Genomic DNA, 25,755 nt, shown 5'->3' on the forward strand with positions numbered 1-25,755 from the left:
GAAAAACACACACTTCCTGTCAGAGCCGGGGGGGGGGGGGGGGTTAGGCAATGTGACCATGTTTCATGTTACACTATAAATATAGGTGCAACATGGAACAATGTCAGAAAGATGGAGTATGCATTTAACATGGCCCAATCCTTATCCAAACATTTTCAGGGACGCACAAGTTGCAGGCATTAAAGCCCAACTACACATTTGGTTTAAATCAGCTAAATAGAGTCCAGGTGCTTTAAAACTAAAGCAGTGCAAATGTTTACAGTATTTTGTTCTTTAGAAAGTATAAAAAAGCCTTTCACACGGGCGGTCCGATCAGGTCCGCCTGTCAATTTTTCAGGTGGACCCGATCAGACGCCCAATGTTAATCTATGAACAGCCGTGTGTAAACGGACAAGCGTCTGTTCACACCCAGTTACCCCCAACTTTGGCCAGGTCTAGAAAAGCAAATGGATCAGAGATCCGTTTTGCCGGACCTACCCATGCCGTATTGGTGGTAATCTGATGTAAATGGACACACCTCCATGTATGATTCCGCATAGACTGACAAGGGGGCCAGTAACTTTTTTTTTTCCTTCATATTTCAAAAACTGGAAGGACACAGATGTCACAGCGGTGACATCTGCTCCGTACTGCTCTGATCAGGAGGAGATCCGTGCATGAATCCCCCCCTGATCAGCCCATGTGAAAGGGGCCTTACTCTGTATGTGGAAACAGTGGTCTTTCTGCAGAGGTTTAACACACCCCCACTGGCTCAGCTCATGCTCCTTGCTGATTGGAGAACTCTAACCCTGACTTAGCAGGGGACATTTTGGACCTCTGCATGCAACAAATGTGTGCAGTAACCTATCACAACCAATCAGAAACAGTTTTCAGAAACCTTGACTGGACAGGCCTATATAAAGATAGAGAAGGATGTAGTCAAGATAAATTCCGAAGTCCTTACAAAATGCTTTCGAGTATAAAGCAACATTCACTGTCCACAGTCATCTACCGGTTAGCTAATAAAAGTATATGCGCCATCTTGATATATGAGACAATCACTTAGATGGATGTAGAAGGAGAAAGCAGCAATGGCTGGGTATAGGTCTAAACAAATCCATTCAAGAATGAAAAGCCTAAAGCATCTTTAGCATAACATGATCCATTCTCTGTCAGTCACATGCAGAGCTGGTTAAGTGCTCTAGTCTGGGTCACTTGAAAGTGTGTGATTGAATGAAAGATGACGATCATACACATCGCATCATACATATCGCAAAGGGCAGTGTGGTCTGGGAGTGATGCATGCCTTCTTTATAAAATCATAGTCAGCACTCAGTCCCCTACTCACTTTTTACCGCTCAGGAGAGGTTCTGCAGCAGCTGTGCAATGATAATAAAAGAAACTCGTGGGTGAAGGTTTTTAGCAGTTTCACCCATCTGTATCGTTACACTACATATAAGACGCCCACTTGCAGGCAGAACAGAACACTGCTAGCAAGGTGGGATTGTTGTTCTGTAAAAAAAAAATAGCAGTCGGTCCCTAGGTTCAACCCTTCTATTATCTGCGTACAGCTCATTGTCAAGATGATTTCAACCTTTGTTGGCTGGTGAGCCACATTCACATATAAGAAGGACAGGCTTCAGGACACGCTCCTATACCCACCAGAATAGGAATGGTGCACAGGGCCAGAACGTTCAATACATAGAAGAAGCTAAGTGAACCATCCCGTGATGTGAAGGTACAATAAAAAGAATGAGGCATGCAGAGTTCAGGTCTGGCACTAAATGCCCATTGAATAACACTGCTTTGCCAGGCAAGAACCCCCCCCCCAAAAAATAAATACCTCCAGATGGCCAACCATCACGTGTATGCCTACAGGCTTAGTGAGCCATAGGAAATATCAAACCAAAGCTGTCCAAGATATTTGTCAAAATAATGTTAAACATTTCCAAAATAGACAACCTTGACTAGTGAGGTAGCTGGATAAGGCAGCAGATGTTTTCACCCAGAAGGCATTTCCAACCTAAACACTGAAAGATAAACATCAAAGAAAACGGAAAGCACAAGCAACTGGCTGGATATCACTTTGTAGCAGGACAATGATCACTATAATGCCCAGGGTCAGTGTGTGGTCCCAAGGTCTGAATGAAGGTCTCTGCCCCTGGTAGGGTAATGACCACTGCATGACCCAGGGATACCGTGGGACTTTTCTGCCAGCGATGGCCCCAATGTGTGTCACTGTGTTTGTCAGGGTAGCTGTGTGCCCCCCATGTGCCTTTACTGTGTCTTAATGCCAGATGTATGAGCATCCATTATTGCAGAAGAAGCCCTTCGCTCTTTCAGCAAATGCAATAATCAGTGTGCCATCCAGGGGGTAGTATGCACCCTCCCTAACAAACCGCGATATCTCTCTCTACTGTATCAATGGTGTTAGGATTGCCATGTACCCTCCCTGACAGAGCCTCTCTCTCCAAGAGCTATGATGATTTTTTTGCAACTTAAAGCCAAATTCCGGGATAAGCAAATATTGTCCAATTATAAGAGGCATGTGTATTCATATGCCTCTTACTTGTGTATTGTTACTTGAATCTTGCCACGCTTTATGTATTTCTTTCAGATCTGTGCAGTAGTGTGAAGCTTTTTGTCTGTGCAGGAGCCTCCTGTAATAAAGACCAGTTTTTGCTGCTCTCTCTCCTTGTGCAGTGTGACTGGTCTTGTCTCCGCCCCCTCTTGTAATCAAGACCGATCACTCCTGCTCACTCTCCTTGTGCAGTATGACAGGTCTCGTCTCCGCCCCCTCTTGTAATCAAGACCGATCACTGCTGCTCACTCTCCTTGTGCAGTGTGACAGGTCTTGTCTCCGCCCCTCTTGTAATCAAGACCGATCACTGCTGCTCACTCTCCTTGTGCAGTGTGACAGGTCTCGTCTCCACCCCTCCTGTGGTTTTCTGCAGGCAGCCCGTAGTGGGTGTGTGCAGGAGCTGGTATTGTCTCCACCCCCTTCTGTAATAAAGACCAGTGTCTGCTGCTCTTTCTCCTAGTGCAGGGTGACTGGTATTGTCTCTGCCCCCTCTTGTAATAAAGACCGATCACTGCTGCTCACTCTCCTTGTGCAGTGTGACTGGTCTTGTTTCCGCCTCCTCCTGTGGTTTTCTGCAGGCGGCCTTTAGTGGGCGGACCTGCTGGGCCCCTCCCACAGCTCTGCTCTCTGCACAGGCCAAGTGCGGCCCAGTGATGATGTCATCGCTAAATGTAAAATTTGTGGATGCAGACACCATAGATTATATCCTTGCTGGCTATTGCCTGGATTTCAGCTTTAAAGTTTATCTTTGTCCACCCCGACAGTGCAAATTTCTGATTTGCTGCCATTGCAATGATCTGTGCATGTGCCGGCTTTGATATAATATTGGCACTGCAAGGGTTAGCTTTACCTGTGCCTGAAATGATGTGTGCCCTCTGTCTGCCAGAGCAAAGATCACTGCGTGTGCCAGTGTCTGAGTATAACCACTGTGTGACTGTGAATAGAAGTCCTCTGTCTCTCTGCCAGGGAAACGGTCAGTGCCTGTGTCCCCTATGAGCCCTGTGTGCCCTCTTTGGCTGAGGAAACCTATCTCTCTATATACCATTGCAATCATAGATCAGTGCGTCTGTCAGGGTGAGTGTGAACCCAACCAGTGCAGTGATCACTGTGCCCTCTCTGCCAATGACGGGGTTACCAATGTCTGTGCCACTTATGGGTTATGTGTACAAATAATGAGAAACAATACTCTGCGCTATAACAACTATATAACAAGTGCAAAAGGAATCCTAATTTATTAACCCAAAATGAATAAAGCCATAAAAGTAGAATACGCCACACTAACTCCACCCAAAACTGAATGGTCCAAAGTCACGTATAAATACTGTATATGTGATCCCAAAACTTTCAACCACTCCAAGAGAAATAAACTAATCACTGCAACAAATGAATAGTGACCAATCCAGTCAAATAAGGTCTGGCTTCAGTTATGGGTGGAGGTATGCGATGCAGGGTACTTAGAGTGTTGTCTTAAATGAGTAGTGTACCCAATTGATGCAATGATCTATAAGTAGTGTGTGCCCTCCCTGGCAATGGTACCATCTACAGGCAGTGTATGCCCTATCACTGTGCCCTCTCTGAAAGTAGCTGAGGTAGTAGTGTCTGTACCAGCTACGGCTAGTGTGTGCCCTCCCTGACATATGCAGGGTTAAAAGTGTATCTGCCTAACAAGTGGTGCGTGTCCCACCAGTGACATGATCAGAATGCCAACGTTGGTAGTACAATCATTAGTGTGCCCTCCCTGGCAGTGTCTATATCACCTATGGGTGGTATGTGCCTCATCAGTGCAATGATCAATGTGCCCTCCCTGGCAGTGTCTATATCACCTATGGGTAGTATGTGCCCCATCAGTGCAATGATCAATGTGCCCTCCCTGGCAGTGTCTATATCACCTACGGGTAGTATGTGCCCCATCAGTCAATGATCAATGTGCCTCCCTGGCAGTGTCTATATCACCTATGGGTGGTATGTGCCCCATCAGTCAATGATCAATGTGCCATCCCTGGCAGTGTCTATATCACCTATGGGTGGTATGTGCCCCATCAGTGCAATGATCAATGTGCCCTCCCTGGCAGTGTCTATATCACCTACGGGTGGTATGTGCCCCATCAGTGCAATGATCAATGTGCCCTCCCTGGCAGTATCTATATCACCTATGGGTAGTATGTGCCCCATCAGTACAATGATCAATGTGCCCTCCCTGGCAGTATCTATATCACCTATGGGTAGTATGTGCCCCATCAGTGCAATGATCAATGTGCCTTTCCTGGCAGTGTTACCAGCATATGTACCACCTATAGGTAGTATGTGTCCTCCCTGGCAGTGACAGGGTTAACAGTGTATATGTACCCCACCATTGAAGTGATCAGTGTGCCCTCCCTGGCAGTGACAGGGTCTGTACCACCTATGGGTAAAGCGTGCCCCATCTATGATCAGTGTGACACCCCACCCCCAGCATTGTTATCAATGTATTTACCATCTACGTGTAGTGTCCTCCCTGGCAGTGGCAGCAAATGTATGTCCAACCTATGGGCAGTGTGTGCCCTAACTGGCAAGGATAGCAATGTTGGTGCCCCCTATGGGCAGTGTCAGCAGGGTATATACCACCTATGGGCACTATAGGCAGCGTGTGTCCTCCCTGCAAGGGGTAGCCGTGTCAGTGGCCCCTAGGGTAGTGCCTGCCCTCTCTGGCAGTAGTGTATATACCACCTATGGGCAGTGTGTGTCCTCCCTGGCAGAGGTAGCAGAGTTGGCATCCCCTTACCGTCTATGTTCTCCCGATCACTGATGTGCTGCAAGTTGCAGCCCGTGTCCTCCCTGCTCAGGTCTTGCTCTGGCCGGTAGGACTCCAGTCTGGAGTGGGCATTTCTCCGCAGCTTGGGGCTGGAAGACACGCAGCAAGATGTGGTGTTCCCCATGGTGGTCCCCCACTCTCCTTTACTCACAGCAGATCAGAGGGGTGATGTGGAGAAAGGCAGAGGATGCCCTCCTGTATGTGAAGAACAGATCCCAGGCTGGGGTGCCTCTAGCAGGACATTTCTCTGGGCACAGCAAACACAGCATGCAAAAATGGCAGAGCCACCCCCTTCACATCAGGAGCCCCTCATAGTAGATCCAACACACAGGCATCTCCCCCAGCCTGCTGCTCATCATTTCTCCCTTATTAATGAAGCGTCTTGTCCCTGGTACACAGCTGCTCCTCCTCTCTCCCCTCCCCAACACCATTAGCACACAGCCCAGGGCTGTCACTGCAAAAAGGTTCCGGTTCAAAGGGGTGGGAGCATGTAGAGGAAGAAGAGAGGAAAGCCTTGCACTCATTAATACATGTATTCACACTGAGAGCTGAGCCAACAATGCTCGTTCAGGATGAGCAGTGCTCTGTATGGGTAGAACAATGCCTGGCCAGAAGAAGCTGTGTATATGACAGAACAATGCCCAACCAGGATTAGCTGTGTTCTGTATGGGCAGAACAATGCCCAACCAGGATAAGCTGTGCCCTGTATGGGCAGAACAATGCCCAGCCAGGGTGAGCTGTGCCCTGTATGACCAAAGCAATGTCTGGTCAGGATAAGCTGTGCCATGTATGGGTAGAACAATGCCCAGCCAGGATAAGTTGTGCCCTGTATGGAAAGAACAATGCCCAGCCAGGATGAACTGTGCCCTGTACGGTTGGAACATTGCTTGGCCAGAATAAGCTGTGTCCAGGAAAACCAGAACAATGCCCAGTCAGGATGTGCTGCGCCCTGTATGACAGAACAATGCTCGGCCAAGAGGAGCTGTGCTCTATATGGGTCAAACAATGCCCTGTCAGGGTAAGCAGTACCCTGTATGACCAGAACAATGCCCGGGCAGGATGAGCTGTGCACTGTATTCTTATTATTATTATGCAGGATTTATATAGCGCCAACAGTTTGCACAGAGCTTTACAATATAAGGAAGACATTACAATCACAATACAAATCAAGACAAGATGCTAATGAGGGCCCTGTATGACAGAACAATGCTCAGCCATGATGAGCTATGCTCTGTATGGGTAGAACAATGCTCTGCCAGGGTAAGCTGGGCCCTGTATGGCAGAACAAACCCCAAGCCATGATTGGCTGTGCCCTGTATGGGTAGAACAATGCCCAGCCTGGATAAACTGTGTCCTGTATGGGTAGAACAATGGCTGGCCAGGATGAGTTATGCCCATTTTGACCAGAGCAATGCCTGACCAGGATGAGCTGTGCCCACTACGACAGAACAATGCCTGGAATTCCTGGAGTTCAGCTGCACAGCTTATGGGTGTTCCGGGTATTGCAAGGATTAGCGGTATCTGTGCCTGAAATGATATGTGACCTCTCTCTGCCAGAGCAAACCATTACGGCATGTGCCAGTGTCTGAGTATAACCACTGTGTGAATAAAAGTCCTCTGTCTCTCTGCCAGGGAAACGGTCAATGTCTGTGTCCCCTATGAGCACTGTGTGCCCTCTTTGGCTGATGAAACCTATCTCTCCTTACCATTGCAATCAAAGATCAGTGCGTCTATCAGGATGAGTATGCAACTTGGCAATGCAATGATCACTGTGCCTCATTTAGCAATGACAGAGTTAGCAATGTTTGTGCCACTTATGGGTTTTGTGTATAAATATCAAGAAACAATATTCTGTGCTGTAATAACTAATTCTTAAATGCTGCTATATGTTGAGTGCAAATGGAATCCCAATGTGTTATCCCAAATAACACAGTGCTCAAAATAGTATATGCCACATCAACTCCACCTAAAACTCAACTCAACCCAAAGTCATATCTAAATATATGTGATCCCAATACATGCCACAGATGTCCATTAAATAAATAGTGATCAGTTCATTATAATAAAGTCTAGCTTCAGTTTCTGGTGGAGACAGTGTGATACAGGGTACTTAGAGTGTTGGATTAAATCGATTTGAGATTCACATATTTTTATGTATGAAAGGGAAAATTCCATTTTGGGTGAGGTTGTTGGCAGTACAAAGATCAGTGTGCCCTTTCTGGCCATGAAAGTTGCCAGTGTCTGTATCTTGTATCAGTGCAATGATTTATGGTGACTCTTTAGCATTGGCGGCAGTGTCTGTGCAAACTATAGGTAGCGTATGCCCTCCCTGCATCACCTATGGGTAGTGTGTGTCCTCCATGGAAATGGCAGGATCTGTGTGGCACTACCCACTTATGGGTAGTGTGTGTCCTCCTTGGAAGTGGCAGGATCTGTACCACCTATGGGTAGTGTGTCATATTAGTGCATTAATCACTGTGTGACTGTGTCCTTCCTAGAATTGGTAGGATTTGTGCCACCTATGGGTAATGCCATATCATTGCAATTATCAATGTGCCCTCTCTGAAAGTAGCCATGTCTTTACCAGCTGCGGGAAGCATGTGCCCTCCCTGATAGTTGCAGGGTTAAAAGTGTATCTGCCACCTATAAGTGGTGTGTGTCCCACAAGTGAAATGATCAGTATGCCCACCCTGGTAATGCAATGATCATAGTGCCCTCCCTAGCAGTGCAGTGATCATTGTGTTCTGATTGTGGCAGGGTGTATACCATATAGGTAGCATGTGTTCCATCAGTGCATTGATTATTTTGCCATCCCTGGCAGTGTTATCAGTTTATGTACCACCTATGGGTAGTATGTGCTCTTCCTGGCAGTGACAAAGTTATTAGTGTATGTGCCACCTTCCTTTGCAGCAGCAGCAGAAGTGTTGGTGCCACCAAAACAAAGCATGCAAAGATGGCAGAGCCACCCCCTTCACATCAGGAGCCCCTCAAAGTAGATCCAACACACAGGCATCTTCGCCAGCCTGCTGCTCATCATTTCTCCCTTATTAATGAAGCGTCTTGTCCCTGGTACACAGCTGCTCCTCCTCTCTCCCCTCCCCAACACCATTAGCACACAGCCCAGGGCTGTCACTGCAAAAAGGTTCCAGTTCAAGGGGGTGGGAGGAGCATGTTGAGGAAGAAGAGAGGAAAGCCGTGCACTCATTAACACATATATCCACATTGAGAGTTAAGCCAACGGTGCTTGGCCAGGGTGAGCTGTGTCCTGTATAACCAGAACAATGGCTAGATAGAATGAGCTGTGCCCTATATGGGCAGAACAATGCCAGGCCAAGATGACCTGTGCCCTTTATAGGCAGAAAAATGCCTGGCTAGGATGAGCTCTGTCCAGTATGGCCAGAACAATACCCTTGCAGGATGAACTTTGCTCAGTATGACCAGAACAATGCCCAGCCATGATGAGTTGTATCCAGTATGAGCCTAACAATGCCCAACCAGAATGACCAGTGCCCTGCATGGCCAGAACAATTTCTGGGCAGGATAAGCTTTGCCCACTAAGACCAGAAGAATGCCTGACAATGGTGAGCTTTGCCCTGTATGGGTAGAACAATGCTGGCCAACAATCAGATCTGATTTACAAAGTGCATAACAATGTAGAGATGATTACAACCACACAAGCCAGGCCTAAGTATTCCATTCACTCCTGAATGGGGAATGGAAGCCTAGCTGCTGTCATTTGCAGCAATGGGCCTTGAGCAATTTTGTTGGGATCCTTCCCGGCTGTGGTGTGGCTCTATAGCGGGCATTAGTAAATGTACTCCTGTAACCCAAAAGAGAAATAAAGCAGAAAAAAAAGGTTTGGCTCTACTTCTCTTTTAAGGGGCGTTAACGACTATTCATGTAACAAAGTTGTGTTGGGGCCACCCAGCAACCTTGGGGCGAGGTTAAAACTTGGAGCTTGGTATGCGTGATCTAGATACATTATTGTACAGGCCATCCACAGAGGGAAGAGGAATGAAGGAACAGCCATCTGCGAGCCATTTTTAAACGATGGTGGGGAAATAGTATTAAAAAAAGTAAAGCTGGTAGAAATGCAGTTAATTTGCTCAGTAGCTCACCGGCTTTTTTTAGCATCAACTGATCTTTTTTTAAGTATAAGGTCTTTATCCCAGCCAGCAAGTGCTGAGCACTGTAATTTAGCAGTCATTAAAAACATTTAAAACTATAATATTTTAATTTGACATAATTACACAATTGTTAGTGCTCCTATCCACAATTACTCTATAACCTCAATGCAAACGTCTTTAAACTGTGGCGTATTGGTTTCAGTGACGTGTTGTACCTTCCGTGCTGGGTGAGGCATTCCCCCTGCCCGCCCCAGTCCCAGCCCATCAACACCCCACCCCCCAACCCAGTCACCAAATTATGTGTGGGGGAGGGAGAAGGGAGGAGACAGGGAGGAGCCTCCCTGTCCCTCATTTGCTCGTCACTGCTGAGACATCGAGATCGATGTCCTCAGTGGGTTTTTTTTTTTATTGGACAGCTTACACCAATGGCGCTTTGCCATTGCTCCAAACCATCCACAGAGCTCAAGCCTCTAACAGCTGTTGCAGCTCTGGCCTCACTATGTTAGGTTACACATGCAGCGTGAAAGCACACTGCTGTGTAACCTAACTTAGCTGTCAAAAGCTGGATGCAGCGCCACCTGTAATTAACAGGCAGTACTCCATCCATGACAGGTTACACAGTGGGGAGGCTTTCCCTGCTCGGTAACCTGTTACAAGCCGCTCTGAATGGAGACAAAGCTGTCAACTTCAGACTTGAAGCTGACAGCTTATTCCTCCATAATACTAGGTGAGGCTCTGCCTCACCTGCCTTCCCTGACCACACGTCCCTGATTGCTTTTTAGGTAAAAGGCTCTTTGGGATTTTTTTTAGCCTCAGGAAGACTGTCAGGCATACAGGGTTCATAGCAGAGTGGTAGCCAGGATGACCAGAAGCAATAAATGGTCAAGGGAACAAGGGAGATTAGTGATTTAGGACCGCTCAGGATCAGGCTTATTGGTAGTATATTAGTAGATATACAGTATAGGATAGGGATGCACCATTACCGGTGTTTCGGGAATTGAGTACGAGTACCGATATTTATATGTCGGTACTCGCCGTTACAGAGTACCGATACCGGTACTTCCGCTAGCATGAAGCTGGATTTTTGGGGCAATCAGAAAGCCAGGCGGCGTGTCATTACCCCCCACTAAAACTTCTGTTTCAAACCCTAGTAGGTAGACAGTGTATTTATTTATTTTTGCAGGCTGGCTGATAAATGTGCTGGGAAACTTTTGTTTTTGTACTTTTTAAATTACAGATTGATTAAACGTCAATAAATGTTTGGTAAAAGCCACATTCACTACTTTATAAACATGCCCCTAATGGCAGCTTTGTGCAAACTCCTACAGTTTCTTCTCCCACTTTTAGACATTGCTGAAGAAACTACATCTTGACTAGTGTAGGACCTAGGTTCTCCCTCTTAACCAACCCTGCTACGCCGCCACCCCCTTAAACTTCCTTATACAAATCACAGACCACACAGTATTTGGATATAAATTGGCTGTTGCAGCCCTTTATTACACTTATGTAAACATAACAAATCCATATTAAAACTTTCTGTTACCAATAATGTCCACCCAGTCATGTAGTCCCTCCGCCTATTTCTTCCTGTCTTTTGCTCTGTGACTATCTTGACTAGTGTAGGACCTAGGTTCTACCTCCTAACCAACCCTGCTACGCCACCACCCCCTTAAACTTCCTTATACAAATAACAGACCACACAGTATTTGGATATAAATTGGCTGTAGCAGCCCTCTTTTACACTTATGTAAACAGAACAAATCCATATTAAAACTTTCTGTTACCATATCCTAACAAATTATGTGTGTGTCCAACAGAGACCTTTTACACACTTTACTGTCAACCATGTCTGCTGACTCCGCCACGGTGACCAAGTGTGAGACCTTACACTTGGGTGCCCCTCCACACCTGAAGAGCTCTCTGAATTCCCTCCTGAAGGCCCAGGAACCACATATCGGTGCCCACCGCATTGAGGTGAACACCATCCTCTCGCAAATACTGGCTAGTATCTACCTCTAACTCCTGATGCCGGATGACCAGCCCACCGTTCCTCATAAAAAATCGACCCACCTCCTTGTTCACCTTTATCCGTGCCTTGTTCAGGCCAAACGCCAGGATGTACGAGCTACAATCTCCGATCATACCGCCAGAGTTCCCGGAAAAGCTGAACGAAGCCGCAAAAAGTCGAACTTTACATCACGGATAAGCTCCCTCATGGAACGTAAACCCAGATCGTTCCCACCAACATGCAGGATTAAAATGTCAGGAACCCTATCCAACCGTGCGACATTATGCACTCCAGGGACCACCCCGCTCTACAGCATGCCCGGCCTCCCAATCCATCGCACGTCAGCCACGCTCCTTAGAATTCCCAGTTGTCTCCCATCAGGACGAACGTCAGTCCGCCTGGCCCCCCAGAACACATAGGAATGTCCCAGGATGCAGACAAGGAACGACCCACCACCTGCAAACAATAATAACAACGAAATGCAAGAATAAATCCTCAACAACATAATTTAAACAAATTGAGGACGGACGTACAGACGATAACGGTTGGACTCCCACCTGCCTATGCGTCTGAGGGCAGTCTCGCCCAAACCCCATCTTGCCGCCTCTGTAGCGGCCCCGATTCTGAAAGAGTGGGAGGAAAATTGCCTAGCATCTACACCAACCCCAGCAAGACATAAACGAAAGACAGAAGTAAATTGAAAACGGGATAAAGCAGAACCGTTGACATGCATTAAGAAAGAGCCTAGCAGTGCTGGGCAAACCACCAGAAATTCTTCTACCGCATGAAACAGATATAAAGAGGAACCGCTCACCCGTTAAAGCTCAACCCGTCTGATCGGTCGTAGAGCGACGGATCAGAATGCGAACGGAATTATGCGACAGAACCACGTCATGGGATACCCCCTTGGGCCCGCGTAGAGGAACTAACCAATTCCCCAATCCTAAAAGCCCCAAAAAAGGCCAACGACGAGGCCACACGAAAAAGCAAAGTCTCAATGTCAGAAAAGCAGCACCGAGGAAGATAACTCAAGATCTTACCCAAGATCTCAAAAGTAACCGGCCTACGCGAATCAGTAGGACGCTTTCCCTTACAAAATCCTTTTACTACTTGACGAACGACAAAATCTTTGGTAAAATCCCTGAAACCTTGGAACTTGAACAAAAATGCCAAAGCCAAGAGCTTCTTGCTGAAGGAAGCTGCAGACACACTTTGCAAACTGTTGCTGCCAATAAAATAAAGAACCAATTCGGTACCTACCTCCCCAACATCAACGGCACCGATCTCCTGAAGTAACAGATACCACTCTTGCCATACCTTCACATATGCAGACCACGTTGCCGGGCTCACCGACTGCCTGAACAGTTCCGCTATTACTCCAAAGGAAGCCTCCACAGGTGCCGCGGAAAAGTAACCCCCATGTTGCTCCGCTCCCGATGCCAACACCTGGAACCTGTCCCACTGGAAATGAGATAAGGCATCTGCTAGAGCGTTACAAACCCCCGGCAAATGGACTGCATAAATAAACGTATTGTCAGAGACCTGCTGCTTCTGCGCATGCGCCAAGCCGGGGTTCCCGTAATGGGCCTGTGCGCATGTGCGCGCCAAGGACTGTCCGCGGAAGAACGCTATCCAAAATTCTCACAGGAAGTGACACTCTCCAAAAGGCTCACAGAAAGTGATGCTATCCAAATCATTTCCTTCACTATTTAAACCCAGACTCCACACCTACTCATTGCTGGATTGTCTCTTCAACCGCCCTGACGTCTCCTGATCCTTGTTTCCAGTACCATTGATTATCGACCCGGATTGACTTTGACCTTGTTTGCCTGCAGCCTGCCTTTGACCTCGGAACGTTTGACCATTCTTGTTTGCCTATACCCTTGACCTCGGATTGCTTCACTGGACTGCCTACGCCTTCTCCTTTTCTACTTGCTCTGCCTGCTCGGTGTGACCTCGGCCTGTTGACCTCGGATATCAAGATTTACAAGACCCTGCCGTAAAACCAAGGAATGGCCTGCACGGTGGAACCGCCTCTGGCCCTCCTGCCACTCACTGTCTATAAGGACTCTGTCCCCAATACCAGAGTCCCTAGGACACGAGCTGCAAGGGAAGCCTCCTCCTACATCCAGTCTCCGCACAGGTACGTGATACGTATTTAGTTGCAAGCAGCGCAAAACCAGGTGACACAATAAACGCACCACTGGCGGCGAAGAAGCAGAAACCGAATAGATAGCCTGCACTTCCCCCAGATTGTCGCAGTTAAATCGCATCTTCTTGTCTCGGAAGAAAGGCCCCTAGATGTCAACCGCCAGCACCACTGGAAATAACTCTAGCAGAACTCAAAAATTCCTCAAAAACCCTTCGTCCGCCCACTCCACCGGCCATGGTTCCGCACTCCAACAACCTTGAAAATACGCCCCATAGCCGGTGGACCCGGCCACATCTGTAAACAGTTCTAGATCAGCATTGCTAAGGGGGCCCTCCATCCACAAGGACCTCCCATTGAGCGATTCCAAGAACGTATGCCAGACCCGCAAATCATAGCGATGTTCCTGTGTCAACCGAACAAAATGCGACGTCGCCCAGACCCTTGCAGTAGCCGCAGCTAAGCGACGGCAAAAATCCCCATTGGCATGATCCGACAAGCAAAACTTAGTTTACCCAGAAGGGATTGCAACTGCCGCAATTGAATTTTCCGTTTACCAATAGTCTCTCGGATCTCCGCCTGAAGGGCCAACAGTTTGTCGTCCAGAAGGCGACACTCCATCGCCAGGGAATCGATCACGATACCCAAAAAACTAATCTCTGTGACTGGACCTTCAGTTTTGTCTTGCACCAGGGGGACTCCAAAGCGCGATGCCACATGCTGCAATGTCGCTAGCAACACCCCACACACATTAGATTCAGGAGGGCCTGTGCAAAGGAAATCATCCAAATAGTGAATGATCGAGTTGATACCTGAAACATCCCAGATCACTCATTCCAAGAATGAACTAAACGTCTCAAGCAAGGCACAGGAAATCGAGCAACCCATCGGTAAGCACCGGTGGGCACAGCGCACCCAGCAGCCTCCGTCCCGGCCGAAACGCAGACGATCACGTAGCGATGTCTTCTGGGGCCAGAGGACCTGTCTGACGTAGCAGGCTGCCCTGTGCGGCGCCTGCTCAGAACGGCAGCCGCGGGGTCAGGCACTGTACCAAACAGCCCTCGCTGAGTGCTGGAGGAGAAGGGGGAGGGGCCGCCGGCCGCACCACGGGCCTGGCTGGCACCCGCAGCGGATCTGATCCTACGCCAAGCCGCCTCACTGACTGTAGCCTCGCCAGATGATGCGGCAAGAAGCTCCGGAACCGGGGAAGTGGGGGAGGGAGAGGCAACACGATGCCTAGATGCCACCCTCGCCCTGGAGCTCCGCCGATGAGGAAGATTCCTCCCAGACCCACTGCCTCCCAGCGCAGGTGCACGCTTGGGCGGTGGACCTGGAGGGTCCCTAGAGGGGCTCCTAAAGCGGCGATGAGCCCCAGAACTGGATCAGGCCTCAGGGGAGAAGCGCGCAGGAGGCCTAGACCTCCTCGCACGTGAGGCCCGCTCTGCAGGAGGATGCTGCATTTGCCCTGCAGCCAGTCTGCCCCATGTTCAGCCACAACAGCTGTTAGTTGTGCCATTAAAGCTGCCATTCTCCACAGATTCTTTGACACAATGGAAGGACAAGTTCACTCGCCGTGTGCTGTCTCCAACTGACCTGGAAAATTCTCTGCCCTCTCGGACCACTAAGAAGCCCCTCCTGTACCACCTATGACTCGGCCAATCAGGTAAGTGACCTCTTTTGTTTAAAGAAAAACCTTGACCTTGAACCCCTCCCCTTCTTGATCCCATGTCCACCCAGTCATGTAGTCCCTCTGCCTATTTCCTCCTGTCTTTTGCTCCGTGACTATCTTTTTGTTTACACACGTTTGGTAAAATGAGCTTTTTTTAAACTACAACTTTTTAAAAACATTTCCCCTAAATTTGTACATCTTAATAACAGACTTTTATTAAATGAGGAAGTTGATATGGGAAAAAAAAGTACAAGCAGAAGTTGTGAAGCTGTAATACTTAGCACATTCAATAGGTTTTATAGTAGTCCTACAAAGGACCCCACTGGCCCTAAAATCTATGGTGATGTACGTATCCAGCTTTCCCTACCTCACTGTTGGCTAAAATTAGTATACTAGGTGCCTTTACATACTTCCCAACTTTTTGGCATGAGAATAAGGAACACATTATTGTATAAAGTATATATAATCAAAGGACATCCTCCCATACACATCTATAGTGACGTGGATCACAAAAGAATCCATAAGCAAAAAGTGGATGGTTAAATCCACAAGGAATTTTCCAATAATTATTTCCCTTTATACTGGCCTTTTAAAATAGCAAACACAATAATTTAGAGGTCGGATAAAGGGTAAAGTGCAGTAAAACAATTTTGATATATATTTTTTATTGAAATGTATAAATCAGACCAAAAAGAGGGACATCTGGAGGAGGAAAGAGTCACCAAGAGATTTGGTTTCAAAAGAAGGACAATCCCTCCATATGTGGACAGTTGGCAGGTATGCCTTTACAATCCAGTTGGGGTGGAAGGAGATCAGGTAGGGGTGAAATATGCAATGACCATGAAAAGTCTGTTGTTTTTTTTAACGATGCAATTTTTAAGTCGGCAGGGCACATTTTAGGAGAGTTAATGTATAGGTAAAGCCAAAACATTTTAGTAGTTTTAAATAAAGTAGGGCAGGGTTAAGACTGCTGTTTTTTGTTTCTCTCTCTGTGTCTCATCAGGTGGATTTACCTTCACTGTCTGTCCCAGAGACATACCAGGAAGTGGAGGTCTCTCCAGGGGCGTTCTGAGGTCCTTCACAGAGCTTCTTCTTCTCGCTCCTAACAGGGAACTGAAAGGTGGGGAAATGGACTCAAGCCGGCCTCACACCTATATACTGTGATAATGGGCATTAAAAGAGCAAGTTTTTCTGTGTGCTATTACAACAAATGGTAATGTGCACCACTTGTTGTGGTGCCATTCATTTCAAATGACACTCCAACAAACAAATTCAGTATGGACTGACGAACCGGCTCTGCAATGCAACACACATACTGTGAGTTGTAGTGTTGTCTCCTGCAGAATCCCAACATTAGCAAGTAAAGGAAGGAGAAAGTGTGATTGGCAAGGACCATTGTGAACAGAGCCTGGAGTTTCCAGTCTCCCTTGAGCAAGCTCCTCTAAAATATGACTGGCCCTCTGGTGACAGAGGGCCAGTCATCCAGCATCTCTGTCACTGCACCCCGCCAGATGCTAGTACAGTGACAAAGGTGCAATGATAGAAGTGTTGGGGGACTTATTTAAAAAAAAAAAATTTTTAACTGTTATTATATACATTTCATTTTTAAATATTTAAAATGAGGTTTTCTTGGTGATACCTAAAAAACCCATAAATTTTATATACTTTTTGATGTTGTTGGACCTTTCATCGGGGTCTGCTATCAGTTTTACCTATAAACCCAACAGACATTGCTTTGTCCGTGCAGCTCTACAAAAAAACCCCAAAAACTGCTCTGAGTTTGCCCTTCCAACAGCCAGGTTGGCCAAATTCAGGCCAAGGTGAACAGTGGTGCACATTTTGTGAAGGCTCACTCGGGCCTCTGATGACCTGGGACCGTTACAGGCTAGATGACAGCCACCGTTACTGGTGTGGTGTCAACATCACAAAATGATGGCGGTTTAGGAAACAGTGTGTCTAGCACAGCTAGGCCACTATGCACCAATGAATGGGGGCCATTTTTTCACTGACATCAATGATTAGGGGCACTGCATTCACTGAAACCAATGCAATGGGCCATCTCTTACTGAACACAAAAAATAGGCGGCTATTGTTCAATAAAATGGGGGCAAATTGTATAGGGGGAATTGGTAATCAGTGTAAATGCCTCTGTTACATTGGTGGTAAGTATAAATGCCTTTGTTACATTGGTAATCCGTGCAGATGTCTCTGTTACATTGGTGGTCAGTATAAATAGCTCTATTACATTGAGGGTCGGTGTAAATGCCTCTGTTACATTGGTAATCAGTGTAGATGTCTGTTATATTGGTGGTCAGTATAAATACATCTATTACATTGATGGTCAGTTTAAATGCCTCTGTTACATTGGTGGTGAGCGTAAATGCTTCTGATACATTGGTGGTCAGTGTAAATGTCTGTTACATTTGTGATCAATGTGAATGACCTTTTACTTTGGCGATCTGTGAAATCCTCTGGAGAATTCTATCCTTATCATCAATGTAGCAGGGATACTATATCCTTTCCAAAACTGTGATACAGGGAATTTTCAGTAGTCACAAATGTAATGTGGGTTTTTAAAAAGACTCCACATTATATTGGTAGACAGTGTAAAGCCCCCCATTATATTGGTGACATGTGGAAATGACCCCATTGTACTGGTAGACCCCCCAGTAAAACTGGTAACACTACGCTGATTACACAGAATACAAAAAAAAAATGGAATTTAGACTGACCAGCAATGTAACATGGGGCTTTCATTTAGGTGGGGGAGGGGGGTGAATTTACTGGATGAATTTGAGGGGTGTTCATATCAGGGGCTGGTGGTAGCTTTATCATCTCCTAAAAATATTAAATTCACAAACATAATTATTATTTAGACAATTAGAAGTAATTGTTTTTGCATGAAATTGACATTTTCTCATAAATCGGGAATTTATCCTACAAATGGTTCAATTCACTAATGTGTTACTAGTTTCAGCTCTCATTGCTGAAAATAACAATCATTATAGCTAATAATATTTTATATAGCTTAGTGGGGAAGGAGGGTGATCGTGTTTGCTCATTTGTTGACTTTTTCTAACACTGATTGTGACTGAAGACGGTGGACGTACCATTTTTTTATAGATAGACCTGTTTGAGCCTAATAATGATTCTGATGACTTGCTATTCTCTGATGTCACACACGGAGATCTACTGTATATAAGATGTCTGTGCCATTACTATTATACCAGTCACCATTATAAGTTGCTCAGTGGTAGCGCTAATTCATTTCCCATTTGAACTGCATTTCACAAACAATGATTAATGATAAAGATAACGGTAAAGGGCAGTCTTTGGAACTGTGCTAATGTATGTACCTCCATGTTAGTATTAATCTAAGGAGATCAACATTTTCTAGAGCAATTTTCTCTAGTCCTGTTAAATGTAATGTATGTGACTCCTGGCTGAAAACTCTCAACACTCTATCGGTAAAATATTTACTCATCTTAGGTATTTTTTTCCTAAATCATATTTTGTTCAAATGCAGAACTAATAGCAAAGAATTAGGCCCTGCCAATGGTCAAAGCCAATAAAATTGAGATCCCGGGTCCAGGTTTAGGATCTCTGTGAGATTCCAGTAATAGGGGCAGAGGGACAGGAAGTGGTGATAAATGTCTGTAATGGGACAAAGACAGGAACAAAAGCACTTTTTTATATTAGAATGGGAAAACACTATAACCTCTGTCAAGTTTTATTCTTGCCTGTACTTTCCTTTCCCAGCCATCCCCATTGTCCGCCTTACTTATCATGGTATCATAGGGATGAATAGTTGGGTGAAATCTCCTTATTGTGTTCACATACAGGAAGAAAAGCCCAGCAGAAATTCTACCCTTCCCCATTCAGTTCAGCTAGCAAAAGTGTGCTTGATCCTTCCACGGAATAACTATTGAATTTCTAAAAAATTTCCTAATGGTATGAATGTACAATGCAATGTTCAGTACATCAGTTCAGCAGTCTGGAGAATATAATGTGTAGTGCAAAGTAGGGATGTCCCGATACCTTTTTTAAGAACAAGTACAAGTACTTTCGCTCAGGTACTTGCTGATACCAATTACTGATACTTCTTCTTAAAGGGACATATGACATTTTTTCTAAAACACTACAGACTAATGATTTTAGGGCAGTTTCTTTATAATTATGAAGAACTGTAACTTAATCCATGATTATTCAGCAATGGAGAATGGCAACCAGCAATAGAGGACTACAGATCAATAGAGAATGGCAACCAGCAATAGAGGACTACATATCCCATCAATCCATGATTGTACAGCAATGGAGAATAGCAACCGGCTATAGAGGACTACAAATCTCAGCAATCCAAGATTATTCAGCAATGGAGAATGGCAAACAGCAATAGACTACAGATCCCATCAATCCATGATTATACAGAATGGCAATCAGCTTTAGAGGACCACAAATCTCAGCAATCTGTGAATATTCAGCAATGGATAATGGCAACCAGCAATAAAGGACTACTGATCCCATCAATCCATGATTATACAGCAATGGAAAATGGCAACCGTCTATAGAGGACAACAGATCCCATCAATCCATGATTCTACAGAAAGTATACAGGGCTGCATTCAGGTGTCACCAGGGCTGCGTTCGGGTCTCACCAGGGCTGGGTGTAGATCTCACCAGGGCTGCTTTCGGGTCTCACCATGGCTGGGTGCAGATCTCACCAGGGCTGGGTGAGGATCTCACCAGGGCTGGGTGCAGATCTCACCAGGGCTGATTTCGGGTCTCATCATGGCTGCGTGCAGATCTCACCAGGGCTGGGTGCAGATCTCACCAGGGCTGCTTTCGGGTCTCACCAGGGCTGCGTGCAGGTCTCACCAGGGCTGGGTGCAGATCTCACCAGGGCTTCATGTGGGTGCATAGAGTGACGCTCTATAGTGGGCTCTGCAGGGTCTCAGGTGGGCTGCACACCTCTTACCAGTAAGCCACGATTCGCTGTCCGCCTCCATGGTCGCTGATAAGCCTCGCCTCATCCGTCACTGGGCCCCGCCTCCTCCATCACCGGCCTCCGCCTCCTCTTCCATTGCCGGGCCCGTCTCCTCCTCCGCTTCTGACATCGGGCCCAGTCTTCCTCCTCCACATCTGCTGGCTGTAACTGACTAACCTCCTCACACCCGCCAGTGACAGCCAGCAGCCTGAGATGCCAAAGCGACCCAGGCAGCCCGCACAGCATCAGGGGGATGTCCTGGCCGGGCCCCCCTGTGCCCCGGGCCCCATAGCGGCCGCCTGGGTCACTATGGCAATTGTGACGCCACTGCTGACTGGATATACAGTGAGGGGAATTTATCAAAACTGGAGCATAGAACATCTGGAGCAGTTGCCCATGGCAACCAATCATCATCCACCTTTCAGGTATTTGTGAATCAAGCCTCAAGTGGGACAAAATATCTATCAGAGATACTTATATAATGATGTAGGTACAACTGCCACATCATTAAAGACACCATGCCAGACTGCATTGCATAGTGGTGAGTTGGCTAAAGTTGACAAGAAAGGTGTCCCTAACCACTCTATGGATTGACCCCTACCTCCCAAAGGTTAATACTGTTATGATATCTAGTTAGTCTAGATCTGCAAAGGGCAGGCTTTGGGGAACAGGATGGCGCCTAAATGTCCAGATTTATTTATTGTAAGCTGCTGGAAATGGCATCAGCATGGAATGCATTGTGATTTATTAGCCCTGTGCTAATAAATCGCTAATTATCAATATCAATTATCTGTGAATCTGTGCTATGCTCTAATATATTACACACATAATTTATCTGAAACAAAAGGGAGGGAAAATGGGGAATAAAAAAATCACGCTTTTTGTAATGTCATAGTATAATGTCTGTTGGTATTTGGCTCCTTCCCGTGGTTGTCTATAGGTACTACAATCAAAGAGATTTGTACTGTCTCTTTTTTTTCTTTTCACCCGACACTGTGAATAACACACTTCCTGTCCTTGGGTACAGCAGGAATGATAAGTGGTTCTGGACGGCTGCTGTTGCTCCCCCTGTACAAAGCAATGACAGGCTGGCAGGAGCTGCAGAGACATATAACCGGCCCTAATTGCAGACAGTCTGCATCCAGGGCGGGTCATGGGTCCCAAACTACAGGTAACTCCTACTGTCAGCCTGTCATCTCTTTGCACAATTTGAGTGGCCGCAGAGGTTCAGAACCACTGGTGATTTCAGCCGCAAGAATCTTCTACCAGCCCTAAAAAGCCACGTGAATGAGGACTTAAAGTTGAAATATGAAAAAAAACCACTCCCAGTAGCATAAACACAGCAGTTTTTGGTTTCCCAACCCCCCGCCCCCATACAATTTTATTTCCAGTTAATCCTGCCATTAGATCCGGCATTTTTCCATTTAGTTAATTAGTTAATAGCTGGCAATGCTGTTTGTTCAGCAGTAAAATCACAGCAGTGTTGTCACCCTGTGGATAGGGTAATTTTAGGTGGGCATGTAGTTTTAAATGGTTATTTTCACCCAGAAATGAAAAAAAGAGTCTGTACAAACGAAATATTTCTACAACCATATTTAACAATCTGTCATAATAACTGTATATATCTTACAGGGTTATTCACAAAAGGGTGAAGAGTTTGGAGAAGGCAGGAGAAGGGAACAATCTAGGCCAACATAGCTGATTAGGAAAAATTATCCAATTCAACTCACTTTCCAGTTCAGCTATTTTGTCCTAGATTGTTGACTTCTCCTGCCTTCTCCAGACTCTTCACCCTTTTGTGAATAACCCTGTTAGCTTTTGCATTTCCCTCATAATGACTTGTTACTCCTGTCACTTCCCTGTGTATGCAGCTAACTCCAGTATTGGGCTGACAATGCTCATTTGCTTTAAACCAGGGATAGACAATCTGAGCACACCAAGCTGTGGTGAAACTACACTACACTTTGCCTCTGGGAGTAATGGCTGTGGATGTGAAATTTTTGCAATGCATCTTGGGACTTGTACCCAACCCCTGCTTTAAACCAAAGGTGTAGTGCCGAACTCTTGTCGGGCCCCGGAAGCTTCTCCAGTACATTATTCCTTCATGTTGTCATGCGGTGGGAATTTAAAACTCAGACGTTCACATAGCTGTTCCCTCTACAAATGTTTTATTAAAGGAGAACTATGAGGTGAGTGCTTTTCACTCACCTCATAGTTCTAGCCAACCTGTGACAATGAGACTGTCACAGGTCGGCTCAGTAGATCGGGAGGTGAGCGAACACATGCCGGTGTTCGCTCACTTCTCGATCCTGTCACGGCTCTCGGCCGTGACAGGGGGAGGGGATGGATTCCTCTCTCCCCTCTCCGATCTGCCAGCGCTGACTGACTAGATAGGCAGAGCCAGCTGTTACTCACGCAGCTGGTCGGATCCCGTCATCTAAGTCGGGATCCGCTCCGGCTGCGGCGTCTCAGTATACCGCGAGCTGTAGCTCGCGGTATACTGAGCCTAGGGTAACGGGAGGACGCTAGTTTGTGTCCTCCCGTTACCCTAAGCAGAACTATGGGGGAAAACACTGACCCCATAGTTCTCCTTTAATACACCTCACAGACTCAGTTCAAAAACCTTCAATACCAGGATAAGGATCCTTATTTCCAACATATGAGCCATGATTTTAGCCTCGTCCATGTCGTGTTCAAATCTCATTGGGCTCAGCTGAAAATAACGGCTTTTTTCAATCCTGGGCTATGAAGTGACAGTTGGAAGCGGACTGCATGCTGCAGACAACAAGACATTTTACCTTCAGCTCACTTTTCATATAACAATCATTCTTCTCCACTTTACAATAACATGACAAGAAATAATGTAATGATGTGTTCTACAGGCTGCGCTACACGTCTAGGTGTCTGTAGAGGAATATGTATACAGATCAGGATAATATTTACATAGACTGACACTCCTCAGTTCTATTTGGTAGGAAAATAAAATGTTTAATTTATTTCTCCTTATAAAGTATAAATCTATAAGATTATTCCATTCCTTTCTGGTAACAATGTTCATATTAATCCTATTATCAGCGCCATACATATCACTATCTACATGAATTGTACAATCTCACTTTGGTTTACCAACAACTATATAGTATAAGAGCCATCTTTGCAATCTATGCAATTTATAGCCACATATTAGGCCCTTATATTACATACTTGTTGGTAGATATTGTTTACTTGTGAGTGGCTAGCTCGGCTTTATGCTTCCCTTGTGATGTCATAGTTGCCTGTCTCCTACATACAGTATATATAGACATGCAGCCCTTGTGTCTCTCATACCAATATTGTCAGTTTGTCTGTGCAGTATTGGTTTTTCTGCGTTCCATTTGCGATGGAAAGCGTCTTTAAATTTGCGTTTATTTTCATTGTACTTTGTACGATGATGCAGCTGTCATCTGCGCGACCATGTAAGTGTAATTATATATATACAGGTGAAACTCGAATAATTAGAATATAGCAGCGGGCCATTACATCACCTGCTTCAGAGGATGAGCGTGCCAAAGGTAAGAACTGGACTGTACCCTAGACCTGCAGACCTTAGTGTATCTAAAGTCAAACCATTTTTTTGGGGCATAGAGCAGGGGAAGAGAAGAACCCCTGTCAGGTTTTCTTTTGACTTTGCCTCCATTAGGGAGATTTACTCTCTGTATTTGTCCTGGTAACAACTTTCATTGTATGAAATCATCTTATTCACCTCTTAACTTAGACTGAATGAACTATTTTAATCACAATTTCCTCTTGTTGACATGTACAGATTCCACTGGGATCGAGGACCTCATCCCTGATATAGTTAGTGGAGCTGATTCTGCTGAGAATCAGCCAATGATCTTGAATAACGAGGATGTGGCAGATGGTAAGCACAATATTCCCACAGTGAGTGGGTCTATTTAGGACCGACATTAGCTCTGTATCACATAGATATTTACCAAATAATAAAGAATCTCCAACCTGCTTTGTATTTATTTTAAGTACTAAAAAATCTGCTTTGCTTGTATTTCTAAAGTTTATTTATGTTTCTATGTCTTTTAGATATTACAACAAAAGTGCCTGTAAAGAAGTATGGTCCCAGGAAGCGGTGGTTTTTCTGGGGTCACAATAAAGGTAAAATATTAATTAGTCGTTATCCTAACTAGCGGAAAAAGGGGAAAAAATGGGTGACTGCATTGATTTTAAGGTTTTTTGACATAGCTGATAGCTTATTGTGTCAGTAATGTGCAGTCACTTATCAATCCCAAAGATCAGATTTCAGCAGTGAAGACAATTAAAAACGGAATTAATTATAACTGTGAACATTTTCTTTTGCAGGGAAACCCACTAGCCCTCCAAACACTACTCTGCAATATCCGAAGGAAAGCACACCTTTTTTCTTCGCTTATGACGACGATGATACCGGGAGGGTTGATGACATTTCAGTTTTTATAGGCGAAGCACCATATCATAATCTGAAAGGTAATTTCAATTTTGACTTTTAGTAGGCTGATGAACAGACTACATTCTATAATGTGCATTTATATTTACCTTGTTTTTTCTGTCTTTTAGTTTCCCTGAAACTCTTCGTAATGGTGGTCCTGGTTGGCTCTGTAGGGATACTTTTGCTATCCCTGCTATATGTCGTAATCTGCTGGAGGTAAGCATTATTTTCATATATCCCCTTTTATTGCTGTCTGGATCCCGTCTCTCCTATCACCCAATTGTATCCGTCTCCCCCATTCATCAACCGTAGCTATCTCCTGTTCCCAAATTGTATCTACTTTCTACCATCCCTCTCGTATCTCCATTCTTCCATCCACCAATTGTTTCTCTTCTCTAACACTGCATCTCCTCTCCTCTATTACCTGATTGTATTTGTTATCTCTTATCTCCCACCTGAATCTCACCTATCTCTTCCCTTCACTGTATGTTCTCACCCATTAATTTATCTTTTCAATTTCTTTTTTATAGACTGCAAACGAAATTTTAAAACCGTTACGAAAAAAAATTGTCAGGGCCGAAACCGAAAATGTTTTTTTTTATTTTTTCAAATTTTTGAAATATTTAATTTTTTATAAATGTTTTACTTTTTTATATTTATTTTTATTTATACATCTTTTATTAAATATTTAAATTTTTTACATTACTATTACAAATATAAATACTCGTACCATTCAAAGCAGCAGTTTTCAATTGGTGGGTCGCGACCCAAAAGTGGGTCGCAACCCCGTGTTCAGTGGCTTTCACTTAGAGCGTGCCTTCCACTGCGCCAAGTGAGAGGCTGCTCAGCCTCCCCCTAGCGCAGCACTGTCAGTTCTTGCATCGAGCAGCTATTTTAAAATTTCAACTTGAGGTGAGGTGGGCTGGGGGTATGGCCATGAGGTATAGTTTCAGCCCAAGGTCATCAAGGAGGTGGGAAGCAGCGCAAACGTGTGTTCATGTGAGTAAC

The 25,755-nt window shown here is 45.4% G+C and overlaps 1 protein-coding gene across 4 annotated transcripts in view; it reads right to left on the bottom strand.

The window, feature by feature from the left end:
• Positions 1-20,489, bottom strand: part of CCNY (cyclin Y) — a 133,662-nt gene extending 113,173 nt beyond the window's left edge. For 3 of the 4 annotated variants that reach the window (XM_018552317.1, XM_018552314.1, XM_018552316.1), the window contains exon 1: positions 5,322-5,769. In XM_018552317.1, the coding sequence (XP_018407819.1) occupies positions 5,322-5,475 (154 nt within the window). In that variant the 5' untranslated portion in view covers positions 5,476-5,769. Of the gene's footprint in view, positions 1-5,321; positions 5,770-20,479 lie in introns of those variants that run through there. The other variant, XM_018552315.1, reaches the window with a different exon arrangement.
• Positions 20,490-25,755: the final 5,266 nt, after the last annotated feature.

The sequence above is a fragment of the Nanorana parkeri genome, unplaced genomic scaffold (genome assembly GCF_000935625.1).
Source record: "Nanorana parkeri isolate BGI_ZX_2015 unplaced genomic scaffold, ASM93562v1 scaffold84, whole genome shotgun sequence".
Taxonomy (NCBI): domain Eukaryota; kingdom Metazoa; phylum Chordata; class Amphibia; order Anura; family Dicroglossidae; genus Nanorana; species Nanorana parkeri.